Source organism: Eriocheir sinensis, unplaced genomic scaffold (genome assembly GCF_024679095.1).
Source record: "Eriocheir sinensis breed Jianghai 21 unplaced genomic scaffold, ASM2467909v1 Scaffold372, whole genome shotgun sequence".
Classification (NCBI taxonomy): Eukaryota; Metazoa; Arthropoda; class Malacostraca; order Decapoda; family Varunidae; genus Eriocheir; species Eriocheir sinensis.
Genome location: NW_026111690.1, coordinates 71,206 through 99,055, shown reverse-complemented (window position 1 = coordinate 99,055; position 27,850 = coordinate 71,206). Strand labels below are relative to the sequence as shown.

At 43.7% G+C, this 27,850-nt stretch overlaps 1 protein-coding gene across 8 annotated transcripts; it reads right to left on the bottom strand.

The window, feature by feature from the left end:
- Nucleotides 1-1,553: 1,553 nt before the first annotated feature.
- LOC126991953 (neogenin-like) lies at nt 1,554-27,547 on the bottom strand. 8 transcript variants are annotated; one of them, XR_007745971.1, is made up of 7 exons: nt 24,114-24,124; nt 23,092-23,229; nt 22,301-22,489; nt 21,570-21,732; nt 20,915-21,060; nt 8,533-8,713; nt 1,554-1,637 (listed from the first exon to the last, which is right to left on the bottom strand). XR_007745971.1 is itself a non-coding variant. In XM_050850622.1 (5 exons), exons 4-5 carry the CDS (start codon nt 25,325-25,327, stop codon nt 24,205-24,207), a joined length of 366 nt encoding a protein of 121 aa, XP_050706579.1. In that variant the 5' UTR covers nt 25,328-25,335; nt 26,519-26,677; nt 26,960-27,065; nt 27,491-27,547; the 3' UTR covers nt 23,989-24,204. The 8 variants fall into 8 exon arrangements, 1 of the variants encoding a protein (XP_050706579.1); XR_007745975.1 differs by lacking the exon at nt 1,554-1,637 and adding an exon at nt 1,708-1,725; XR_007745974.1 differs by lacking the exon at nt 1,554-1,637 and adding an exon at nt 1,796-1,813.
- Between the last annotated feature and the right edge of the window lie 303 nt (nt 27,548-27,850).

Sequence of the window (27,850 nt, the reverse complement as noted above, 5' to 3'; positions counted from 1 at the left end):
TCCCCTCCTCCTCCGGCTCCTCCTCCTCTTCTTCGAAGAAAATAATATAATAAATAATTCGCAACATGGCTTCCGTAGTAAACGTTCGTGTTTGACTAACTTACTTGATTTTTTTCACTATATTTTTGAGGTGTTCGATGAAAGCAGATCAGTAGATATCATATATCTGGATTTTCAAAAGGCATTTGATAAGGTCCCCCACCAACGATTGCTCAGCAAACTACTGGCGCACGGTATCTCGGTAACATTCACAATTGGTTTGCGGACTGGCTCTCTGAGCGAAACAGAGTAGTTCTAAACGGTGTTACATCTAACTGGCTCGACGTCAAAAGCGGCGTACCTCAAGGATCAGTGCTTGGCCCCATGCTCTTCTTAATTTATGTTAATGATATCGATGATGGGCTCATTTGCAAAGTATCAAAATTTGCTGATGACACAAAAATTGCTAGTAAAGTAACTGCGATACTCGACGAAGAAGCTTTACAATCAGATATAGATCGACTTGCACGTTGGGCCAATCAATGGCAAATGAAATTTAACGTTGAGAAATGTAAAGTGTTGCACATCGGAAAAAATAACAATTGCGTTCGGTACATAATGAATGGCCAACAACTTTCTGCAGTAAGTAAAGAAAAGGATCTTGGAATCACTATATCAAGCGATTTAAAGCCCGGTCAGCATTGTTCAGAGGTAGTTAAAACTGCAAACAAATTGGTTGGCTTCATCGGACGAGTCTTTAATAATAAATCGGAAAAAGTAATATTAAAACTGTATAATTCGTTGGTTCGAACCCTTCTAGAGTACTGTGTACAGTTTTGGTCTCCCTACTACAGAAAAGACATAGAAAAGTTGGAACGGGTCCAACGAAGAGTAACAAAGATGATTCCTAGGTTGAGAAATTTGTCATATGAACAAAGGCTTAAAGAAGTAAATTTATTCAGCCTATCAAAACGAAGAATGCGAGGCGATCTAATAGAAGTGTTTAAAATGTTCAAAGGATTCAGTGATATTAATGCGGAAGATTACTTTACAATTGATCGATCAAATAGAACAAGAAGAAATCACAATTTGAAGATAAGTGGTAAAGATTCGTCGCACGAAGCTAAACACTTCTTCTTCAATCGAGTTGTTAATGTTTGGAACTCTCTACCTTGTGATGTCGTTGATAGTACAACAGTTACGGCCTTCAAGAATAGATTAGACAAGCGTTTTGAATCCAACCAGCAACTAAGATATTACTCATTGTCGTAATAACGTTAAGTTCTTTCGAATACTGGTGTCCCTGTCCGCTTTTATTGCCCGGTTAGTGGTAGCAGTAATGGTAGTTCTTTCCTCTTTCCTACATAAATTCCATGCAGTTTTTCCATGCTGCATGGTTCTTTTTCCTTTCCTGCCAGCTTTGGCTGGAGGGATGGGGGGGAGGGGAGGAGCCTTCGCCTTTGCTGTCCTTCATCTTCCACCTTTGATTAGATAGTTAGTGTAGCTTGTCACAAACAACCTCGAAAGGACCAGCAGGTCTGCTGTTGTTTGTTCTTCCTTTGTGTTCCTTTGTGTTCCTGTCGCCACACTTGGGGTGGGGCAGGTGAACACGCCTTCCCGATGACACTCCCGGCAGTACCGTTATGGTTCTGGCAGTCCTGTAGGGAAGGGAAAGGTGTTAAAAGCCACTCCATGGTAGAACAAGGGATACACAAGCCTGGCAGTACTGTTATGGTTCTGGCAGTCCTGTAGGGAAGGGAAAGGTGTTACAAGCCACTCCATGGTAGAACAAGGGATACACAAGCCTGGCAGTACTGTTATGGTTCTGGCAGTCCTGTAGGGAAGGGAAAGGTGTTACAAGCCACTCCATGGTAGATAGAAGACCCTCTCAACAAGAGGTACACAACTCCAGGCTGGAGGCTGCAGAACGCTTAACCTCAGACCTTGCTATCATTTCCGATTGGGGCAGAAGGAACCTTGTGTCCTTCAATGCCTCAAAAACTCAATTTCTCCACCTATCAACTCGACACAATCTTCCAAACACCTATCCCCTATTCTTCGACAACACTCAGCTGTCACCGTCTTCTACACTAAACATCCTCGGTCTATCCTTATTTCAAAATTTCAACTGGAAACTTCATATCTCCTCTCTCACTAAATCAGCCTCCTCGAGGTTGGGCGTTCCGTATCGTCTCTGCCAGTTCTTCTCCCCTGCGCAGTTGCTATCCATTTACAGGGGCCTTATCCGCCCTCATATAGCGTATGCATCTCACGTGTGGGTAGGCTCCACCACACACAGCTCTTCTGGACAGAGTGGAGTCTAAGGCTCTTCGTCATCAGCTCTCCTCCTCCTACTGAAAGTCTTCTACCTCTTAAATTCCGTTGCGATGTTGCCTCTTTCTATCGATATTTCCACGCTGACTGCTCTTCTGAACTTGCTAACTGCATGCCTCCCCCCCTCCCGCGGCCCCGCTGCACATGACTTTCTACTGATGCTCATCCCTATACTGTCCGAACCCCTTATGCAAGAGTTAACCAGCATCTTCACTCTTTCATCCCTCATGCTGGTAAACTCTGGAACAATCTTCCTTCATCTGTATTTCCTCCTGCCTACGACTTGAACTCTTTCAAGAGGAGGGTATCAGGACACCTCTCCTCCCGAAATTGACTTCTTTCGGCCACCTCTTTTGATTCTTTTTTGGGAGCAGCGAGTGGCGGGCTTTTTTTTATTATTGTTTTTTTTTTTTTGTGCCCTTGAGCTGTCTCCTTTGTTGTAAGAAAAAAAAAAAGAAAAAAAGAAAAAAAAAAAGGAACAAGGGATACACAAGCCTGGCAGTCCTGTCATGGTTCTGGCAGTCCTGTAGGGAAGGGAAAGGTGTTACAAGCCCTCCATGGTAGAACAAGGGATACACAAGCCTGGCAGTACTGTTATGGTTCTGGCAGTCCTGTAGGGAAGGGAAAGGTGTTACAAGCCACTCCATGGTGGAACAAGGGATACACAAGCCTGTAAGATATGTTTATACAAGCAGTTGATGGGGAAGAAAAAGGACAGATGACAAATCAGCCTGCTGTGCACTGCTGTAGCAAAAGAAAACAGGACAGAGGCTCAATTTCTTTCCCCTGGAGGTGTCTTGCTCCTGAAGTAGGTCAAGTCACAGGCAGGAGGAGGCTGTTTCAAAACTTGCCAGTGAAGGGGAGAAAAAAAGAAGCTGAGCTATGCCCAACAATGTCGTGCCCAGAAGGTAGTCAAGTATTTATTGTTCTGGTAATACTGTGTGGCTAGACAGAGTTAGAACAGCTCAAAAAATAATGTAAGAGGCAAATTGGCCTCCTAAGTTATGGTCCCACAATGACAATATCTTGTTCAGCAGTTATAATTCAGGCAAAGCAAGTCATGAGGCCAGTATAAGTAGGAAAATGGCCCTTAAGCTACATGGTTAAGGCCCCTCAATGGTACATCAAATGCCATGCCGTGCAGTGGCCAGCGTGCCGGGCTGAGTCCACACACAGGCCAGGGTTCACATCCCAGCCCAGGCAGAAAGAAAACACAACAAGGAAAAAGGAATAGTAACCTCAACAAAAACAATAACAAAAATATTAATAACAATAACAATTACAAAAACAAAAATAAACAAATATAGAAATAATAAGCTAGAAAACACCACCACTACACACACACACACACACACACACACACACACACACCACTTTGGTAGCTCAATCGGTTAGAGCGCTGCACTGCAAGGCTTCACGGCCAAACAGGCGGCGGTTCGAGCCCCGCTTAGGCCGAATTCTTTCCATTGACTAGGAGTGGTTACTGTCCCCCCTTGAGCAAGGGGGATGGGGTGTGTGGTGTGTGAGGTCTTGGCAGTACCCAGAGATCAACGATAATGAGCACTTGCTCATGTCGGCAAGGTACCTGCTGGCGAGAGTGAGTCCAACTTGTGATCAAGCCGTGGTGAATTATACATACACACACACACACACACACACATACACATACACACACACATGCACGCACACATATATATATATATATATATATATATATATATATATATATATATATATATATATATATATATATATATATATATATATATATATATATATATATATATATATATATATATATATATATATATATATATATATATATATATATATATATATATATATATATATATATATATATATATATATATATATATATATATATATATATATATATATATATATATATATATATATATATATATATATATATATATATATATATATATATATATATATATATATGTTTTTAGAGTAAACGATATATTAACTATAAATTAATTTCATCATATTTCATGTGTTCTTTTTTTGCTTAACATATCTTATAAACATCTGACCTTTCTTACACAACTCACTAGACTTCTTTTTCTCTCACCACAAGCAAGGAACAAGCTCCCAGCCCTTGTAAACCCTATGGCAACACCTATTGACTATTTCCAAGCCTTGTATTCACTGAACTAGCTCACTCCTACGTCAATAACCTGAAAATAATATAATGACAAGCCTTTCTCTCACACCACAAGCAAGGAACAAGCTCCCTCTCAGCCCTTGAAATCCATATAGCAAGACTGTTTTAACTACCATTAAGCCTTGTGATAGCTGGGCTACAATCACTACTACTTGTATAGGCTTGTTAGAAATACATTGACAACTCCCTCTCACACACAAGCAACAAATAAGCTTCCAGCCCTTAAAAAACATATGGCAGGACTGTTTTAACTACCACTAAGCCTTGTAACTGCTGGACTAAATCACTATTACTTGTACAAGCTTGTGAGACCTAAATAAATTCATTACTATCACAGTCCAGTCCTCCAGGCCAGTCAGTGTTAGGTTATCCATGAATATGTATTGAGATCTAAATAGCATGTGGAAATGGAGTTAATACTATTTTGCTCTGAGGTGTTAGGTAACTGTGGGTACTGGGGTAAGGAAGGGAAGGGAAGGGCTGGGAAGGGTAAGGGATGGGTAAGGGAAAGGAAGGGTAAGGAAGGGAAGGGAACAGAAGGGAGGGGAGGGGAAGTGATGGGAAGAGAAAGGTAGGGAAAGAAAATAGAATGTAAGGGAAGAGAAGGGAAAAAGATGGGTAAGGGAAAGGAAGGGTAACGAAGGGAAGGGAACAGAAGGGAGGGGAGGGAAAGTGATGGGAAGAGAAAGGTAGGGAAAGAAAATAGAATGTAAGGAAAGGGAAGGGAAATGATGGGAAAGGAAAGGAAATCAAAGGGAAAGGAGGGGATGGAAAAAGAAGGGAAGGGAAGGAAAAGGAAAGGGACAGAAAAGGGAAGAGAAGCGAAGGGAAGGGAAGTGAAAGGATGGGAAGGGAAGGAAAGGAAAGGAAATGGAAGGGAAGGGTAACACATAGGGAATGGGAAGAGAAGGGAAGAAAATGGAAGGGAAGGGAAGTGAAAGGATGGGAAGGGAAGGAGAGGAAATGGAAGGGAAGGGTAACAGAAAGGGAATGGGAAGAGAAGGGAAGGATATGGAAGGGAAGGGATGGGAAAGGATGGGAAGGGAAGGAAAGGAAAGGAAATGGAAGGGAAGGGTAACACATAGGGAATGGGAAGAGAAGGGAAGAAAATGGAAGGGAAGGGAAGTGAAAGGATGGGAAGGTACTGATATGAAATGGAAGGGAAGGGTAACAGAAAGGAATGGGAAGAGAAGGAAGGATATGGAAGGAAGGGGAAGGAAGGGAAGGATATGGAAGGAAGGAAGGAAAAGGATGGGAAGGGAAGGAGAGGAAATGGAAGGAAGGGTAACAGAAAGGAATGGGAAGAGAAGGGAAGGATATGGAAGGAAGGGAAGGAAGGGAAGGAAGTGAAAGGGTGGGAAGGGAAGGAGAGGAAATGGAAGGGAAGGGTAACAGAAAGGGAATGGGAAGAGAAGGGAAGGATATGGAAGGGAAGGGAAGGGAAGGGAAGGGAAAGGATGGGAAGGGAAGGAGAGGAAATGGAAGGGAAGGGTAACAGAAAGGGAATGGGAAGAGAAGGGAAGGATATGGAAGGGAAGGGAAGGGAAGGGAAGGGAAGGGATGGGAAGAGAAGAGAAAGGTAAGAGGCAGGAAGGGGAAGAGGGATTTTAGGAGTACTTAAGCACTGTAGAAAAAAAAAAAGGATGATTTCAGGCACTACTTAAGTCATTGTGGATGTGAATGTGTAAGTAGAGTCTTTTGCAGCAGTAATGAGACCACTGGGGCCATCTGGCTGCTGGGGTGGGAAGGAGAGAGGCTTGAGGGGTTACTTAGCGTTAGGGATGTTCAAGTGTAGGGAGTGACAGTCTTTTCTAAGTGTAGCCAAAGTTGTTCCTGGAAAAAGAAGAAAAGGAGGAAGGAAGAAGAAAAGGAAGAAGAAACAAAAACTATAAAAAAAAGACCACGAATAATAGTAAGAAGAAAAAATAGAAAGGAAAAGCAGAATAAGAAGAAAAATGAAGAAGAAAACATGAAGAAAAAAAGAAGACAAAAGCAGAAAAAATGAAGAAGAAAACATGAAGAAAAAAAGACAAAAGCAGAAAAAAATGAAGAAAAAACATGAAGAGAAAAGAAGAAATGATAAAAAAAAAAGAAATAAATGAAAAAAAACTAGGGAAAAATCAGGAAAAAAATTCATTTGCTTGTACCCGGAAGCGATACCATGGCCAAAGGTGTTCATGGGAAGTGACAACAGACAGAAGAAGGAAGAAGGAAGAGGAAGGAAGAAGTAAGAGGAAGGAAGAAGGAAGAAGTAAGAGGAAGGAAGAAGAAGAAGGAGGAAAAGGAAGAAAACTGATGCCTTCTCGAGCACCTTGACACTTCATGGCAGGAGGTGAGTACTGTGGGAAAACATGACGTTGTACAGAAGGTGACACTCATGAAGACTGGGAGGAGATAATGTACCACAGGGGAGACTGGAAGACTTTTGGCACTCCCATTCTGAAGAAGTTTAAGTTATGGGAAGGAAGAAAGGACTGTGATGAAGACTGGGAGGAGATAATGTACCACAGGGGAGACTGGAAGACTTTTGGCACTCCCATTCTGAAGAAGTTTAAGTTATGGGAAGGAAGAAAGGACTGTGATGAAGACTGGGAGGAGATAATGCACCACAGGGGAGACTGGAAGACTTTTGGCACTCCCATTCTGAAGAAGTTTAAGTCATGGGAAGGAAGAAAGGACTGTGATGAAGACTGGGAGGAGATAATGCACCACAGGGGAGACTGGAAGACTTTTGGCACTCCCATTCTGAAGAAGTTTAAGTCATGGGAAGGAGGAAAGGACTGTGATGAAGACTGGGAGGAGGGAATGCACCACAGGGGAGACTGGAAGACTTTTGGCACTCCCATTCTGAAGAAGTTTAAGTCATGGGAAGGAGGAAAGGACTGTGATGAAGACTGGGAGGAGATAATGTACCACAGGGGAGACTGGAAGACTTTTGGCACTCCCATTCTGAAGAAGTTTAAGTCATGGGAAGGAGGAAAGGACTGTGATGAAGACTGGGAGGAGGGAATGTACCACAGGGGAGACTGGAAGACTTTTGGCACTCCCATTCTGAAGAAGTTTAAGTCATGGGAAGGAAGAAAGGACTGTGATGAAGACTGGGAGGAGGGAATGTACCACAGGGGAGACTGGAAGACTTTTGGCACTCCCATTCTGAAGAAGTTTAAGTCATATGAAGGAAGAAAGGACTGTGATAAAGACTGGGAGGAGGGAATGTACCACAGGGGAGACTGGAAGACTTTTGGCACTCCCATTCTGAAGAAGTTTAAGTTATGGGAAGGAAGAAAGGACTGTGATGAAGACTGGGAGGAGGGAATGTACCACAGGGGAGACTGGAAGACTTTTGGCACTCCCATTCTGAAGAAGTTTAAGTCATGGGAAGGAAGAAAGGACTGTGATGAAGACTGGGAGGAGATAATGTACCACAGGGGAGACTGGAAGACTTTTGGCACTCCCATTCTGAAGAAGTTTAACTCGTGGGAAGGAAGAAAGGACTGTGATGAAGACTGGGAGGAGATAATGTACCACAGGGGAGACTGGAAGACTTTTGGCACTCCCATTCTGAAGAAGTTTAACTCGTGGGAAGGAGGAAAGGACTGTGATGAAGACTGGGAGGAGATAATGTACCACAGGGGAGACTGGAAGACTTTTGGCACTCCCATTCTGAAGAAGTTTAACTCGTGGGAAGGAAGAAAGGACTGTGAGTTTTCAGACTAGGAGATGCCAAGAGGGTATCAACTTTAATAGTTCAAGAGGTCTTTTAGTAACAGTACTTAAGTGCTAGAATACCAGAAATCAAGTTGTTCAAGAAATGGAAGAATTAGATACACTACAACTCTTGAATTAGAGAGTTGAGGCCACTGGATGAGCTTGTGTTGAAGATCTTGAGCAGTAAGTATGGAAACACTCATAACAAAGGAAGGGAAGCAGCACCAGAGCTTGAAGGCACTCATTCAGAAGCTACAGGACATGTTGTGGGACCGTATACTCTGGCAAGGCTTCCACAATGTTTCATCACGTAAGATTCTTACCTCTAACACTTTGACCGTCACGTTGTTGTCAGTCTTGATAAACCCTCGGCCGTCTTGGCTCTCTGTGCCTCGGTCCCAGAGCCTGGCCACTCTTTGTTTCCTTGGCCTTGTCCTGCAGAGCCTCCAGGAGTGCCCCAAGCATCTGGTCTAGCGCCGTCATCTCCTTGTTGTTGATCTTCAGCTGCCGGAAACACAGAGCCATTAGAGTTTAAGCCTGTATATTTAAAGTTGTCATAACCACTGATGCAAGCATGATATAAGAGTGGAGGAATGAGACGTAGGCTGTCAGTGTTGGCTGTGAAGAAAGTGACGTGCCATCTTGGAGTACTCCCCCAGCACACAGGTACGCTAGGGGTGGCTTTATAACCCACAGGCCACACCTTTCCCAGGTGGAGTGGCTGGCTGCTGCTGTCCAGGACACTGCTGTGCTTACCCAGAGTGCTCCAGATAGTCAGCCCCTTACTGAGAGAGTTTTGGTGCTCTGGGTTTGTACAGAACTTGCCCTTACTAAAAAAAAATCACCTTCATAAACAGATTGCCACACTCATACTTCTTATTTATGGCCACAGGGGATCAACTCAGGAGGTAAGGTAAGGTAAGGTAAGGCAAGGTAAGGTATGGAAAAACTAAGGAAAGTTAAGGTGTGGTAAGGCAAAGTTAGATAATGTAAAACAATATAAAATTAGAAGTAAGGTAAGGTAAGGTAGGGTAAGGTAAGATAAGGTAGGGCAAGGTAAGGTAGGGTAAGGTAAGGTAAGGTAAGGTAAGGTAAGGAAGGGAAAGGTAAGGTAAGGCCAGTAAGTATGAAGGTAAGGTAAGGTAAGGTAAGGTATGGTATTGCAGGGTAGGAGTAAGGTAAGGGAAGGTAATGTGACATACAGGAAGGTCAGGTAAGGTTAGGTAAGGTAAGGTAAGGTAAGGTAAGGTAAAGGCAAGGTCAGGTCAGGTAAGGTAAGGTATGGAAAAACTAAGGAAAGTTAAGGTGTGGTAAGGCAAAGTTAGATAATGTAAACCAATATAAAATTAGAAGCAGGGTAAGGTAAGGTAAGGTAAGGTAAGGTAGGGTAAGGTAAGGTAGGGTAAGGTAAGGTAAGGTAGGGTAAGGTAAGGTAGGGTAAGGTAAGGTAAGGTAAAGCAAGGCAGGGTCAGGTCAGGTAAGGTAAGGTATGGAAAAACTAAGGAAATTTAAGGTAGGGTAAGGCAAGGTTAGATAATGTAAGGTATAAAATTAGAAGTAGGGTAAGGTAAGGTAAGGTAGGGTAAGGTAAGGTAAGGTAAGGTAGGGTAAGGTAAGGTAGGGTAAGGTAGGGTAAGGTAAGGTAGGGTAAGGTAAGGTAAGGTAGGGCAAGGTAAGGTAAGGTAAAGCAAGGCAGGGTCAGGTCAGGTTAGGTAAGGTATGGAAAAACTAAGGAAAGTTAAGGTGTGGTAAGGCAAAGTTAGATAATGTAAACCAATATAAAATTAGAAGTAGGGTAAGGTAAGGTAAGGTAAGGTAAGGTAAGGTAGGGTAAGGTAAGGTAAGGTAAGGTAAGGTAAGGTAAAAGCAAGTCAGGTAAGGTTAAAGGTATGGTAAGGTAAGGTTAAGGTAAGGTAAGGCAAGGTATAAGGAGTAAGGTAAGGTAAGGTAGGTAAGGTAAGGTAAGGTAGGGTAAGGTAGGCAAGGTAAGGTAAGGTAAGGTAAAGCAAGGAAAGGTAAGGTAAGGTAAGGGTAAAGGTAAGGTAAGGTAAGGTAAAAGGTAAGGTAAAGGGTAAGGGTAAGGTAAGGTAAGGTAAGGTAGAAAAGGTAAGGTAAGGTAAGGTATGGAAAAACTAAGGAAAGGTAAGGTGTAAGCAAAGGTAAGATAAGGTAAACAAGGTAAGGTAAAGGTAAGGTAAGGTAAGGTAAGGTAAGGTAGGGTAAGGTAAGGTAAGGTAAGGTAGGGTAAGGTAAGGTAAGGTAAGGTATGGAAAAACTAAGGAAAGTTAAGGTGTGGTAAGGCAAAGTTAGATAATGTAAACCAATATAAAATTAGAAGTAGGGTAAGGTAAGGTAAGGTAAGGTAAGGTAAGGTAAGGTAGGGTAAGGTAAGGTAAGGTAAGGTAAGGTAAGGTAAGGTAGGGTAAGGTAAGGTAAGGTAGGGCAAGGTAAGGTAAGGTAGGGTAAGGTAAGGTAAGGTAAAGCAAGGCAGGGTCAGGTCAGGTAAGGTAAGGTATGGAAAAACTAAGGAAAGTTAAGGTGTGGTAAGGCAAAGTTAGATAATGTAAACCAATATAAAATTAGAAGTAGGGTAAGGTAAGGTAAGGTAAGGTAAGGTAAGGTAGGGCAAGGTAAGGTAAGGTAGGGTAAGGTAAGGTAAGGTAGGGCAAGGTAAGGTATGGAAAAACTAAGGAAAGTTAAGGTGTGGTAAGGCAAAGTTAGATAATGTAAACCAATATAAAATTAGAAGTAGGGTAAGGTAAGGTAAGGTAAGGTAAGGTAAGGTAAGGTAAGGTAAAGCAAGGCAGGGTCAGGTCAGGTAAGGTAAGGTATGGAAAAACTAAGGAAAGTTAAGGTGTGGTAAGGCAAAGTTAGATAATGTAAACCAATATAAAATTAGAAGTAGGGTAAGGTAAGGTAAGGTAGGGCAAGGTAAGGTAAGGTAAAGCAAGGCAGGGTCAGGTAAGGTAAGGTATGGAAAAACTAAGGAAAGTTAAGGTGTGGTAAGGCAAAGTTAGATAATGTAAACCAATATAAAATTAGAAGTAGGGTAAGGTAAGGTAAGGTAAGGTAAGGTAAGGTAGGGTAAGGTAAGGTAAGGTAAGGTAGGGCAAGGTAAGGTAAGGTAAGGTATGGAAAAACTAAGGAAAGTTAAGGTGTGGCAAGGCAAAGTTAGATAATAAGAACATAAGAACATAAGAACGCAGGAGTCTGCAAGAGGCCGGTAGGCCTGTACGAGGCAGCTCCTTTGACCCTAAGTTCCCGTGTATCTAACCCCACCTAATATCGCTGTCCATGAATTTATCTAGTCTATTTTTGAATGTGACAATTGTATTGGCACTCACCACATGACTGCTAAGCCTATTCCACTCATCCACCACCCTGTTAGTAAACCAATTTTTGCCTATGTCCCTGTTGAATCTGAATTTATCCAGTTTAAACCCGTTACTTCGTGTCCTACCCGGTTCTCTTACCAACAAAACCTTATGAATGTCTCCCTTATTAAAGCCCTTCATCCATTTATAAACCTCGATCATGTCTCCACGCACCCTTCGCCTTTCTAGAGAATGCAAGTTTAACTGTTTGAGTCTTTCCTCGTATGCCAAGTTTCTCAACCCCTGAATCATCTTAGTCATCCTCCTCTGCACTGATTCTAACATTTTGATATCCATTCTATAGTAGGGTGACCAGAACTGAACCGCATAGTCAAGATGAGGTCTAACTAATGCTAAATATAGTTTGAGGAAGACTTCGGGGCTTCTATTGCTTACGCTCCTTGAAATAAATCCCAGTACCCTATTAGCTCGATTTCTAGCTTGAATGCATTGTGCCCTTGGACGGAGATCAGAGCTCACTAAGACCCCTAAATCCCTCTCGCACCCAGACCTACTTATGAGAGTGTCATTTAAGCAATAGTTGTGTGAGGGGTTGTTCCTACCTACACTCAGAATACTGCACTTCCCTACATTGAACTCCATCTGCCATTTATCCGCCCAGTCATATAATCTGTTAAGTTCACCTTGGAGAATACTAGCGTCCTGATCCGACTCAATTACTCTACCGATCTTGGTATCATCTGCAAATTTACTAACATCACTACTAATTCCTGTAATGTAAATCAATATAAAATTAGAAGTAGGGTAAGGTAGGGCAAGGTAAGGTAAGGTAAGGTAGGGTATGGTAAGGTAAGGTAAGGTAAGGTAATTTATGGTTGGGCCAAAGAAGGAGATCAGTCAGGTATTTAGGAGTGGTATTTTTAGTCCATGGTTGAGGAGAAGGGTTAAACTGCCACCAGGAATAACCCCACTTTGTTGTGTAGAAAGTCTCATTAGTAAGGAAGCATAGATGAGTTTTCTGAGTCAAGATGCGTAGCGATTGGGTTTTGTTAAATTATGTTAGGTTAAATTCAGGGTATCTTCAAACACATGATAGCCAGCACCTTATGGTATAAATCAACAAAGAATGATCCCCCTTTGTTTTATAGAAAGTCTCATTAGTAAGGAAGCATAGATGAGTTTTCTGAGTCAAGACCTATATAGTGACTGGGTTTTGTTAAGTTAGGTTAAATTCAGGATATCTTTCAACACATGATGGCCAGCACCCTATGGTATAAATCAACAAGGAATGACCTCACTTTGTTGTATAGAAAGTTGGTCTCTCTCTCTCTCTCTCTTATTCCCTTTCTTTTTTCCTATTAATTTTTCTTCCATTTTTCCGTCATTATTTTACTTTTATTTTTATTCTCTTAATCGTTCCTCTCTTCCATGCTGCTCTCTTTTCCTCCTCCTCATCTCCTCTTCTCTCACTGTCACCCCCCACCCCCCCCCGGTCACCTGATGTACAGGAAGCCGTGCAGTGCTATGGTTATTGTTCATTGGCACAACTCAATGAGGCCTCAAAACAAACACTCATATGAACTTAAGAAGAAAACACCACAGAGTGTGAAGTGGGCAGAAAAGAAATACTTCAGTGGAACCTTTACCCAATTGGCTCCTAAATGTTGTTGTTAAAGTGAACTGTTTGTAAAGTGAAGCCAACTTTCCCATGACACACAATGTGATACAAGCCTGACCCCAAATGAAGGCTTCTCTAGCAGTGTCTGGGATTTTCTTGGCCAAATCCTCATGCCAATGTCTGGCTTGTCATAGCCTCAGAAACACTGCCACTGGCAAACTGCTTTCATCTTTTTTACAGCAAGGGACAAAAACAACAACAACAAGCAAGCTAGACGCTGCTCCAACAAAAGAGAGGCCAAAAGAAATATCAATCTCGGGAGGAGAGGTGTCCTGGTACTCTCCTTGTGAAAGAGGCCAAGGAAAGATGTTCAGGAATTCACCAGCACAAGGATGAAAGAATAAAGATCCTGGTTAACTCTTGCATAAGGGGTTTGGACAACACAAGGATGAAAGAATGAAGATGCTGGTTAACTCTTGCATAAGGGGTTTGGACTGTATAGGGATGAGCTAGAGTATAAAGTGATGTGCAGCAAGGGAGGAAAGAGGAGAGAAGTAAGGGATAGGAAGAAGGAGTAAAAATAAAGAGAGAGAAGTCACGGCGGCTTACTGACAGAACCAAAAGATAAAAAGCACAAATGTGGGCGTTCACAGATTCCTGAGGCTGTTACCGTTTAGCTTGTTCCTGAACCCAGGCCGAGAGAGAAAACTGGAGCATTGTTCATTATGTTTGTGATCCAATTTGTTCAAAAAGACTGTTCAATACCCAAGGTTTGTCTGTAAGTACAGTAACACCTTGGTTTTCAAGTGCCCTACACATAAGTGTTTTGATTTACTAGCAAAAAAAGATCACAAACAATGGCTTGCTTTAGGAGTGGTGACCTGGTTTAGGAGCATCCTGTTTGTACGAGTGGAGGACACGTTCCCTTTGTTCACCGCAGGACCAGAGCGGAAAACAATGGGAGCGGGGTCTCAGTGCACATTGTACGCTCACAGAGGCGGCACCTGCATGCTCAGGCCTGCTCACGTTTGTGCTCTAGAGTGTGATCTTTGGGTTTTCAGCAGAACAGTCTGCGTTTGTTTTGATTTAAGAGTCAAATTCCGGAAGGAATTAAGCTCGTACACCAAGGCATGACTGTACCAAATTCAGTCTGGGAGGCGGTGGCTGGGTGGAGAGTGTGTGGGCACAGTGTGCTGGATGACCTGGGATCAAGTTCCCTCCCCCCCTACAAGCTGACACTGTTCAGTCATTGCACAAGACTACCCGCATGCTGTCCTGGTGCCCGCCTGTCAACCCAGACTATGGGGACACTCTCCCAAGAGGATCAAGTGGAGCTCCTCCAGGGGGACAGTATGGGCCAGGCAAGATGGCACCACTATAAAACACTTGCCAGCACCACTTACAGGCTGGGGCCAGCCAACAGGCCCCATCATGAAAGCCCACCAGCACTATGGACCAAACAAAAATATACAAATAAATAGCCTGCCCTTACCTAACAACCTAAAACACTAAATATTAACTAATCTAACCTGACCTGTGTGTTATGCCTTGATAGCAAGTTGGAAAGTTTCGTAGTCGGCGTTCATTTTCCTGTTTCACTTTTATTTTTAACTTTATTTGTAGGAAGAATTTTGATGCTCTTCTCCCTTGTGTTTACTTCCTCATCTTCCCGGTCCCTTCTCTCCTTTTTCCCATTTTCTCTTTTACTCTGCCAGCTATCTTAATTTTGGTCTTTCATTTTATCAATTTTATTCCTTTATCTCCTTCCTCCTCCAGCTGTATTTTTGTCTCTCCTTTCCTCCAGATGGCCGTGCCTTCCCTGGCTTTCATTACATTTTCCTGTCTTTCTCCTGCCTCCTTCCACCTCCATGCGGGTGGCGGCCAGTTTTCACCCGCGCCGTCTGAATGGATACGCGGGAAGGCTCGCGTACGCATTATAAGCGCGGACACGGGTCTCGCCCGCAAGTGTGAGAGGCCTTACCCTTCTCACCAGAAGTAGCTTTATTTAGATTAATTTTAACCCCATATATACACTCCAAAAAGTATTTATAATGCTGACAGCGATATATAAAGATTAGGTTAAGTTAGTTTGGTTAGGTTAGTTTGGTTAGATTAGGTTAGTTTAGCTAGTTTAGGTTAGGTTAGGAAATTAGTTAGCTAGGCTAACATGTTTGTTGACTTTTTAATAAGGAAAGTGAGGAAGCTATCCGGAACTTCAAAGCCGACGGTTACTGTGGACCCGCTTTGGAAACTCCAGTCCCTGAAATTAAGTTAACAAGCTTTCAACAAGTGGATGTGGCTGTGGTGAAAACTATCATACACAGGTGAACCTGACGTACTGTGATGGTGATTCCTTGCCGATAAGTGACATCATTAAGAGTGGAGACTTTAGTGATTTCTTAAATATTATGACTGTGATGGTTAACACTAGTATTGAAAACAAGACTTTCCCTGAGAGTGAGAAAGCGGCGATCGTGAAACCTATCGTTAAAGGTAAACTGGACCCACAGTGTTTAGTTCCTTTAGACCAGTATCCAACTTGACGTTTCTATCTAAGATACTTGAAAATGTGATCTTAAATCAGCTAATGGAGCATTTGCTAGTGGTGCAGGCTTTACCGGATAATGAATCTGCCTACAAGAGGCTTTACTCAACTGAAACTACTCTCTGCTCGGTGGTAAACAACTTGCTTGTGCTTATGGATGAAGGCAAGTGTGGTGTTCTGATTTTGTTAGACTTGAGTGCTGCGTTTGACACGGTGGAGCACAGTCTATTGCTTCGGGATTGCAAGAATATTGGATTTGAGGGTGGCGCGCTGGATTATCTGAGGAGTTACCTTGAGAACAGAACTTACTGTGTGCAAATAGGTAAATTGTTCTCCACTCATAAACTTTTGCAAAGAGGAGTCCCTCAGGGAAGTGTACTGGGTCCAATTTTATTCTGTGTTTATACTATTGGTCTTTCACATTTTACTAAGAAGGCATGAAGTTGACTTTAAACTGTATGCTGATGATACACAGTTCTATTTGTCGCTGAGTGACGTGGAAAACACTGAAGATAAGCTGAGCAGAATTATGGATGATGTCGGGAAATGGATGAATTCTAAGCAACTGAAGCTGAATGAGGATAAAACTGAATGCTTGATTGTGGGGAAGAACAAGGATGTCAGGAGGCTAGATGTTTCCACTCTTCGGATAAAAGATGACACTAGGACTGTAAAAAAGTCAGTCAAACATTTAGGTGTGATACTTGACTGCACTCTATCATTCAAAGAACAGATCAATCAGGTGGTGAGAACTGCAGGCTACCATCTGAGAAATATTGCATTTGTCAAGAAATACCTGGATGATAAGACCATGAAGATGCTTATATATAATCATGTAAATAGAAAGCTGGATTATTGTAACTCACTTTATTATGGCCTTCCTAAATATCTGCTGAAGAAACTACAACTTGTTATGAACAGAGCTGCAAGGCTAACAAAGGGTCTGCCCCCCATGAGAGAATAACACCTGCACTCACAGACTTGCATTGGCTGTCCATTAAGGCAAGGCTAATAAAGGGTCTGCCCCCCGTGAGAGAATAACACCTGCACTCACAGACTTGCATTGGCTGCCCATCAAGGCAAGGCTAACAAAGGGTCTGCCCCCCGTGAGAGAATAACACCTGCACTCACAGACTTGCATTGGCTGCCCATCAAGGCAAGGCTAATAAAGGGTCTGCCCCCCCGTGAGAGAATAACACCTGCACTTACAGACTTGCATTGGCTGCCCATTAAGGCAAGGCTAATAAAGGGTCTGCCCCCCCGTGAGAGAATAACACCTGCACTCAGACTTGCATTGGCTGCCCATCAAGGCACGCATAGTCTACAAAATATGTGTCTTGACTTATCAAGCAATGACACTTGGTAAACCTGGATATTTGAGAAATATTCTACAGGATTTTCATTTGGACACCACCATGTCACTGAGACACAGTGCAGAACAGTATAGACTCTATGAGCCCAGGGTCAACCTGGAACTGGGTTTCAGAGCATTTGAGAAGAGTGACCCGCGGCTCTTGGATCAGTTATGTGTAAGCATGGTGGTGCAGAGAGAGTGACAAGAGAAAGGGCATTGCAAGGAAGAAGGGTGGTAGGGTGTTTGAGACAAATCATGAATGGCAGAAGTGTGAGCATGGAGGTAAAGAGGGATTTGAGAAATACAATAATAGTACCAACCCTCACATATGCAAGAGAAACGAGGGCCTGGAATGAAAGTCAGGGGTCTAGAGTGCAGGCAGTGGAAATGAGTTATTTGAGAAGTGCTTGTGGTGTGAGTAGAATGGATGGAATGAGTAATGAAAGAGTGTACGAGAGTTTTGGAATGTGTCACGGGGGTGAAGGGAAGAAGCGTGGAGTGGTGGAAGAAGTGAGGCGACAGACTTTAAAGTGGTTTGGCCACATGGAGCGAATGACCAGAAGGGTGTATGTGAGTGAGATTGAGGGAGGGAATGCTAGAGGACGACCTCCAGTGAAATGGAGGGATAGGGTGCAAGAGTACGTTAGGGAGAGGGGGGAAAGATCTTTGAAAATCTTTGAGCAGGCAAGGAGGGAGTGTCTTTTTTTTTTTTTTTTTTTTTTTTTTTAAAGCAAAGGAGACAGCTCAAGGGCACAAAAAAGTAAACATTAATAAAAAAAGCCTGCTACTTGCTACTCCTAAAAGAATCCAAAGAGGTGGCCGAAAGATAAGTCAGTTTCGGGAGGAGAGGTGTCTGATACCCTCCTCTTGAAAGAGTTCAAGTCAGGCAGGAGGAAATACAGATGAAGGAAGATTGTTCCAGAGTTTACCAGCGTGAGGGATGAAAGAGTGAAGATGCTGGTTAACTCTGCATAAGGGGTTTGGACAGTATAGGGATGAGCATGAGTAGAAAGTCGAGTGCAGCGGGGCCGCGGGAGGGGGGGAGGCATGCAGTTAGCAAGTTCAGAAGAGCAGTCAGCGTGGAAATATCGATAGAAGATAGAAAGAGAGGCAACATTGCGGCGGAATTTAAGAGGTAGAAGACTATCAGTATGAGGAGGAGAGCTGATGAGACGAAGAGCCTTTGCCTCCACTCTGTCCAGAAGAGCTGTGTGAGTGGAGCCCCCCCACACATGAGATGCATACTCCATACGAGGGCGGACAAGGCCCCTGTATATGGACAGCAACTGTGCAGGGGAGAAGAACTGGCGGAGACGGTACAGAACGCCCAGCCTCGAGGAAGCTGATTTAGTAAGAGATGAGATATGAAGTTTCCAGTTGAGATTTTGAGTTAAGGATAGACCGAGGATGTTTAGTGTTGAGGAAGGTGATAGCTGGGTGTTGTCAAAGAATAGGGATAGTTGTTTGGAAGATTGTGTCGAGTGGATAGGTGGAGAAACTGTGTTTTGAGGCGTTGAAGGACACCAGGTTCTTCTTGCCCCAATCGGAAATAATAGTAAGGTCTGAGGCTAAGCGTTCTGCAGCCTCCAGCCTTGAGTCGTTAAGTTCCTGAAGGGTGGGTCTTCTATTAAAAGAAGTTGAATAATGCAGAGTGGAATCATCGGCGTAGGAATGGATAGGACAGTTCGTTTTGGAAAGGAGATCATCAATGAACAACAGAAAAATAGGGATAGGACAGAACCCTGTGGGACACCACTGTTAATAGATTTAGGAAGAACAGTGACCGTCTACCACGGCAGAAATAGAACGGTCAGAAAGGAAACTGGAGATAAAGGTACAGAGAGAAGGATAGAAACCGTAGGAGGGTAGTTTAGAAAGCAAAGATTTGTGCCAGACCCTATCAAAAGCTTTTGATATGTCCAGCGCAATAGCAAAAGTTTCACCGAAACGGCTAAGAGAGGATGACCAAGAGTCAGTTAAGAAGGTTAGGAGATCACCAGTAGAACGCCCCTTGCGGAACCCATACTGGCGATCAGATAGAAGGTCAGAAGTGGAAAGGTGCTTTTGAATCTTACGGTTAAGGATTGATTCAAAAGCTTTAGATAGACAAGAAAGTAAAGCAATAGGACGGTATTTTGATGGATTGTATCGGTCAAAATTCGTAGGTAAAGGCTGTTTGAAGTCATACTTCCAGCAAGAATTAACTGTAGATGTTGACAGGCAGAGGCGAAAGCGTTTGACCAGGCAGGGTGACAGCACGGAGGCACAGTTTTAAGGACAATAGGAGGCACTCCATCAGGTCCATAAGCCTTCTGAGGATTGAGGCCAGAGAGGGCATAGAAAACATCATTTTGAAGAATCTTTAAAGCAGGCATAAAGGAGTCAGAGGGGGGATGAGTAGGAGGAATATGCCCAGAATCGTCCAGAGTGGAGTTTTTAGAAAAAGTTTGAGAGAAGAGTTCAGCCTTAGAGATAGATGAGACGGCAGTGTTGCTGTCAGGACTGAGGAGTAGAGGAAAGATGAAGAAGTGAAGTTGGAGGAGATGTTTTTGGCTAGATGCCAGAAGTCACGGGAAGAGTTAGAGAAAGCAAGGTTTTGACATTTTCTATTAATGAAAGAATTTTTGGTTAGTCGGAGAATAGATTTGGCACGATTTCGGGCAGAAATGTAAAGTTCATAATTAGCATTAGTTTGAAGGCTCTGGTACCTTTTGTGAGCTGCCTCTCTATCATTGACAGCACGAGAACAAGCGTGATTAAACCAAGGCTTTTTAGCGTGAGGAGTAGAGAAAGAACGAGGAATGTATGCTCCATTCCAGAGACAATCACCTCTGTGATGCGCTGAGCACACACAGAGGGTCTCTATCCTGGAAGCAATAATCATTCCACGGGAAATGGAAAAGCACATCCTCAGGTCGTCCCACCGAGCTGAAGCAAAATGCCAGAAGCATCGCCTCGTCGGTGGGTCCAGAGGATGTACAGGAGCGATAGGACAGGATGCAGAAATAAGATTGTGATCGGAGGAGCCCAACGGAGAGAACAGTTTGACAGAATAAGCAGAAGGGTTTGAGGTAAGGAAGAGGTCTAGAATGTTGGGCCGATCTCCAAGACGGTCAGGAATACGTGTAGGTGCTGGACCAACTGCTCTAGGTCGTTGAGGATAGCAAAGTTGTAGGCTTGTTCACCAGGATGGTCAGTGAAAGAGGATGAAAGCCAAAGCTGGTAGGAACATTGAAATCTCCTAGGATGGAGATTTCAGCGAAGGGAGAGGTCAAGATGTGCTCCACTTTAGAATTCAAATAGTCAAAGAATTTTACATAGTTGGTAGAGTTAGGTGAGAGATAAACAGCACAGATGTATTTAGTAATAGAATGACAGTGAAGTCTTAACCAGATGGTGGAAAATTCAGAAGAGTCAAGGTCGTGGGCACGAGAGCAAGTGATGTCGTTGCGCACGTAGGCGCAACATCCAGCTTTGGATTGAAATTTAGGATAGAGATAGTAGGAGGGAACAGAGTAGAGATTGCTGTCAGTAGCTTCAGAAACCTGTGTTTCGGTAAGGAAGAGAAGGTGAGGTTTAGAGGAGGAGAGATGATGTTCCACAGAATGAAAATTAGAGCGAAGACCGCGAATCTATCTCTGGATAGAGATAGATGGAAACTCTGTAATGTGTGATGACTCTCATACTGGAGTGTCTGTGGGTTGTGTAAGGTTGTGTGTGGCGTCACTGGCACACTACAACGCAGCAGTGACTGGCAACAAAACACCAGCAACCAAATATTACAAAAAATACCACACAAATGACAGGACTCCCATGAGCTGCACACTGTTCAATGACTGACAAAGACACCCACCTGTGTGCTGGATGATGGAGGCGTGGTTGGGGGAGTTGCTGCGCTCACCCTTGTCAAAGTTCTTCAGCTCCAAGTGGCCGTGATGGATCCACAGGTCTGGAGGCTGGACGCCAGGCTTGTTGCTCTCACTGCAGCTGCCGCCAACACTGCAAGGAAGTGATGCATCTTACTAGCTGCTAAATACTACTGAGTGCTGCTGCTGTACCTCGCAGGGCTGACCAGAGGGAGATGGAAGGGCACATGAAATCTTCAAAACAGGATGGATGTTAAAGGCATGAGGTTTGAGTTCAACAAAGCATATTTGAATTCATTTAAAGAAATAGCTCCCAGCCAGCACACTGCAAGCAATCACAAGTTAGAAACACGTGTTAGCTGCTCCACCAAGAGACACAGATATCACAAACAGAGGTCACTTGTTAACCTGCAACTATGTATAGCACAAAATGAAAGTCCATCTTGAACATTTCCTATGAACAAGTTTACCTTTTTTTTTCTTTCTCTAATCTTGGCAAGCTTAAGTCTTTGTGGACTATGCCCTGCAGCCTTGTTCTCCATATTACAAAGTGAATAAAAAGTTCCAGCAGTCAGTGTAAAGGATTGCTGAAATGAGTCATGGGATGAAACACACCAACAAGAAACTGTCCTGCCACCTTACACAATGCTTGGCCTGGGCTCCGCCTTGACCCGCGGCAGTATAGTGTGGTGGCCAAGAAGGCCCCCAGCTGGTCATGGCTCCTGCCACGCCAGCGATCACCAGCACAATCAGGCCTCTCGCTCCACACACCAGCCTGGGGGCTCACCGATGCTCTTGTCAACAGCTGGAACACAGGAGCAAATGTATAATATTTTTAACATTGGCTTAATCAATCAGTCAATCAATGGGGGCCTCTGCCAGCCTGCCTCACCCAAACTATGACACCATTCTTGGGGGTTCCTCTGTGCAGGTCCCCATGCAGGCACCTTCCCCATACCATGTACCTCCCAGCAGGATCCATCAACCTGCTCTAACCCAACTTTCTGGGCACACTCTTTACTAAGGATTGTGTCTTACATAAACAACCTGGTAAGCAGGGTTTACCCACATGCCCACAGAGCCAGAGGTGGCATTCACAGAGCATGCAGGTAATGGGCCTCAGGTCAGCCTCAGGGAGGGAGTGCTCCATGATGAGAGACAGTGTGGTGGGACACAACATGTGCATAACTGGGAGAACAGTGACTGATGCACCACAACACACAGCATGCAGGTAATGGGCCTCAAGTCAGCCTCAGGGAGGGAGTGCTCCATGATGAGGGACAGTGTGGTGGGACACAACATGTGCATAACTGGGAGAACAGTGACTGATGCACCACAGCAATGACGGCTCCCTAAAACTAACACTTCCTTACCTGGAAGAGTCGTGAAGCTTTCCACGGAGGAGAATGGACCAAAACCTTTGACATTGTGAGAGTGCATCTTGTGCAAATACTTCCTTGAAGGCGTCAGTCCATGGACGGTGAGGGTGAGCCAGTCCCCCGTCACTTCCCCCGTCACCCAGTCACTGACAGTTTGGTCCATGGTGAGGAATATCGCGTAGCCTGGAACAAACAAAATTACTCTCTCAATAATCTTTTTTTAACCGTGTACCAGTGACAGGCAAAATTTGTGGCTTTACCGTGTAGCAGCGACGGGCCTAAATAGATGATGCATAAACTGATCACAAATGCATTGATATATATTATAAAATGGCTTGCCTGAGTGATGATTTTCTCTCTCTCTCTCTCTTTTTTACGTCGCGGCCTATTGCGCCGGTAGGCTTCTTCCCGGTGGGTCCTGATGGTTGGTCCAAGGCAGTGTTTAGAGTGGCCTTTCAGAAACATGATCCCTGCAGCTACTGGGTTAAGTGCTGCCCATAGCTCCAGTAGGCTCTTTGGAGGGGCCTCTTGGATGACCCCAGCCCGGTAGTGGCTCAGGCAAATTGTATTTATAGTGGCTGACAAGATGTATGGTTCTTGCTTCCTGCCTGGCCCACCACCATGACCTAAGTCACTGTTTATTTACTATATATCCAGGTCTTTTCCACGTCAGTGAAGGTGTGTTCCCTTAACTATGTAGTCTAGTACATCACTGTGGTTTGGCACACTGACTCTTTTTTATTTTTATAATTTGAAGATGCCATCCTGGTAACCCATCAGCTCACCTGTGATCCTCCCATTGTTCCGCTGCAGCGGCTGCCGGGTGAAGGTGGTGGTGGACGGCTGGCCAGGGAGGGCCAGGACGGTCAGGCCACCAGCAGGTTGTTGGAGGCCACCAGGCTATAGGGGGACTCACGCCAAACCTGATGGGGAAAAGTGTGTGGGAAAAAGTGTGATTTTGGCACACCAACACTTCAAAGTTCCCCCCTCATGCATTTTATATATATATATATATATATATATATATATATATATATATATATATATATATATATATATATATATATATATATATATATATATATATATATATATATATATATATATATATATATATATATATATATATATATATATATATATATATATATATATATATATATATATATATATATATATATATCCTGGTGAGTGATTCATAAGTTTCCATAGGTTACTTTAAGTTTAAGTTTAGGCCTGTAAGTCTGAGCACAGTCAAGGATCCAGATACATACTTGTTCAGTACTTGTTTGTAGTTGGTACAGGAGCAGGTTTAGGACAGATAGAGTTGCCTGAAGTTGTCATTTTCATGACAGAATATTATATTATTACCATACAGAAGAATATCTACTTCTATTCTGTTACGGTTTGGTTGCAAACCTTGGTTGCTATTATGATACATTGCCAGCCAAGTTAGTAAAGACTAAAGGAGGCTGATTTTTTACCTAGTAAAAAACATGTCAAGTTGGCAACATTAGCGCAGGAGGATATAATAATGTAGGAATCTTTTTTTTATACTTTGAAGAGAATAAATGAATCATTGCACATGAATAGGTTGTTTTACTTTATCATCTTTGGAGCACATCATTTTACCTATGGAATACTTTTACTCAGAAAAAATACAAATAAAATCAATGATTTAATCATTTGATTAAATCATTGCCAACCCTGCTGTGCTGTTTCTAATACCATTATGTAAGGTTCATTTTTAAGTATTTGCAAAAGGTCAATGAAAAAATCAATATCTCAAACACTAATAATAGCTCACCCTATGAGTCATAATTTCTCTGTGCCTCATCACAGCAAGGATTCAGCTGTGCAGGATTTCCTTGAGAAGTGTTGCAGGACTGAGTGAATATTTACTGAAAGAAGAACGAAGGCTTCCAGCACTGTGGTCTCACCCTGATGGTCTTCACAGCAAACTCACACACTGTTGATGGCTTGAGGCTGTCAATGAGGCAGGTCACATCCGTGGCGTTGACGTAGCGGCTGGAGGATGAGGACGAGAAGGTGGTGCAGCTGTTGTACTGCAGGAGTCAAAGGTCAGTATTAACAGGAGTCAGGTACAAGGACAGAGGAAAACATGAGAAAGGTCACTGGATGAAGGACTGGCTTGTGAAATGAGACATGAATGACAGGAGGATAGGAAGGGTGTGAGGAGTGCTTGCAGGAAAAAGAGGATGTGTAAGTGAAGGATAAGGATGTATGAGGGAGGATATGAGGTGTATAAGGGACTGTTTGCAGGAAAAAGAGGATGCATGAGTTATGGATAAGGATGTGTGAGGTGGACGTGAGGTGAATAAGGGAGTTTGCTGGGACGAGAGTATGAGTAAGTAATGGATAAGGATATAGAGAGGAGGATATGAGGTGAATGAGGGGCTGTTTGTAGGAGGGAGAAGGATGCAAGTTACGAATAAGGATGTGGAGAGGTGGATATGAGGCGAATAAGGGAGTGTGTGCAGGGAAACAAGAATGTGTAAGTGGTGAATAAGTTCCTTGACAAATGACTAACTTTTCCGCTGCTGTGTTGATGCAAGTGGCAAGTCGTGACACAGTGCACAAAGAACATGAGATAAAACATATATTTTCCAGCTGATGACTGCCCTCCCTGAAGCAGCCCAGCAACACTACCCAAAACTGACCTCTTTTGACCTCCCATTCTTCATGCTTGTGTTTGGAACGGCATCTAGTGGCCTTTTAATTGTTGTTTAATTTGTTTACCTTGAGTTGCCTCCCTTGAAAAAAAAAAAATAATAATAATAAAAAAATAAATAAATAAATCACCTGGTTCTGGCTCAGCATGGTGTCCGCCCACTGCAGCACCACGGTGAAGGGTGTCAGCACCACGGCCTTCACCCACACCGCCGGGTCCAGCGTGGGTGCCACCACCTCCTCCTCCTCAGGCTGGGTGCGGACTTGCTGGTACACCGGCTGCCCGTCACCCACGTTGTTGAAGGCTCGCAGGCTTATCACAAACTCCATGTTGGGTTCTGAGGAGATGGAGAACTTGTTATGGACCTAATCGTAACAATACAACAATTTTTTCACGACCCTTAACCCGTCCGCTGCGATTGGCACGGATTTTGCCTTCACTTGTAGCCTGGTAACATAGTCCCAGGTCTTTCTCTCGCTGTCTGTGGTGGATAGTGGAGTGTTTCCCATGTGGTATTGGTGTGCTGGATATCCCCTCCCAAGGTGCAGGACTACACTTTTCTTCACTGAACTGTAGCCACGGACACTTTTTGTTCCATTCCTGTAGCTTGGCGAGGTCTGCTGCTAGGAAATCCGCAGTCAAGGGGTTAAACTGGGCAGAACAGATAACAAATAAGATAGACTAACAGACAACAGGTAGAAAGACAGATAACAGGCCACAGATAACCAATGAATAACCTGACTAACATTATGACCACCCAGGAAATATCTGAGAGTTCAGGGCAGACAGAGGAATGAGCCTGAACGATGATGAGTCTGAAAATGGCAACTCAGAATACCACCTCCTTTCCCTCAATAATTGCTCTCATGGTCCAGGGTCTTCACAATATGGAGAGCTAACTTTATGATGGTGTGTAAATACTTTTCTGTGTGTGTGTGTGTGTGTGTGTGTGTGTGTGTGTGTGTGTGTGTGAAATGTTAACAGACTCAATAAATGTTTAACTATGATCTACTTAACAAGATCTCTACCTTCACTTTACTTTGCTTAAATGAAAACTTGTTATGGACTCCATCATCATTTTTTTGGGGGGGGGTGAATGTAATGTTAACTCCAGACTCAATAAATGGTTAACTATGATATCATTTAACCCATTGACTGTGGATTTCCTACCAGAAGACCTCACCAAGCTATAAAAATGGATCAAAATGTTTCTACTAAAATTCAGTGAAGAAAAATGTAAAGTCCTGCACCTTGGGAGGGGATATCCAGCACACCAATACCACATGGGAAACACTCCACTGTCCACCAGAGAGGCAGAGAAAGGTTACCAGACTAACAGTGAAGGCAAATCCGTGCCAATCGCATTTGACAGGCTAACAAAATCTTTACCTTCTCTTGGCTCAACACAAATGTAGAAGTGGCTAATTCAAAATCCCTGTCTTGTGGAGAATCACACTGCAGGTCTGCATACTACTAGGCCAGAAAATGGAGAATTAGTCACAAATGATCATCTTACACACCCAGCTTATCAATGATGTAACCGTGCTGCTTGCTGTCCACGATCTTGGAGTAGATGTCCGCCACGCCTCGGTCCCAGGCAATGGTGTAGCCGCACAGCAGCACATTGTGCTGTGCGGGGGGCTGCCAGCACACCCTGATGTGGTCAGTCAGCGCCACGGCTGTAATGGACCACAAGACACTGCAGATAACACAGTGACTCCACCATCATGATCACTATGAAGGTTTTATCATGGCTTCCAAACATGAATATTTTGTACCATGAAAACAAAATTATACAAATGTATTGTACCTGTAAGTTATCCTAAATTCTATGCACAACACATATATTAGGTTTATACTGTTTGTTGGGAATTAAGAATGTAAGTGATGGATAAGGAGGTAGGAGGGACAATTTGAAGGGGACAGAGGATGTAAATCACAACACTGAGGGAAACACTCACCCTTCAGACCAACTGGCTTGTCTGGGACCCTGTTTTCATGGAGGTCATTGGTGAGGTCCCCGCCAGGGTGGACTGAGTGTATGGGCAGTGCCGATGACCGTGAGTGCTGCAAGATGGAAATGGAAAATGAAAATGAGGAGCTGTTAGCATATTCTCAACATGGAAAAATTCCACTTACATTAAAATTTACTCTGTTGAAATGAAATGGGAAAAGTATATTTGTCCCCTTGAATGTGCATTGACTAGCAGAAGACCTCATCAAGCTACAGGAGTGGAACAAAAAGTGGCTGCTACAATTCAATGAAGAAAATGTAGTCCTGCACCTTGGGAGAGGATATCCAGCACACCAATACCACATGGGAAACACTCCACTATCCACCACAGAGACAGAGAAAGACATGAAACTATATATATGATACTAGGCTAACAGTGAAATCCAAACCCGTGCCAACTGCAGCGGACGGTTAACCCAAACTACCTGCCCTGTCCACGGACCCCATAGGGCACGGAGGGTAGACGACCGGGGCTTACATGTCAACGCCTACACGCCCCGCCACGGCACCGCTACAAGGCCGGGAGCACGAGGATTTTGGTGTGGTTGGGCTGTGGTAGAGCCTGGGCCACAGCCCCTAGGAGTGGGGTTTTGTTTGTCGTTCTGTTTTTTGTTCTGTCTTCTGTGTGGAGGGATTGCCTCGATTGCCCCAGTGACCCGTGACTACTTGACTTGGGAAGGCATGACTTTGAAGGGCTGTGGGTGGGTTGAGGGTGGGTGGGGGTTAGCAGAGGCCTAGGAGGTGGCTGCTGATGTGGGGGAGAGCTATGTGCTTGGGAGGTGGGTGAGGGATCTCGGGCAGTGCAAGGGAGAGGAGGGTGTGTGGTGTGTCAGGGGGT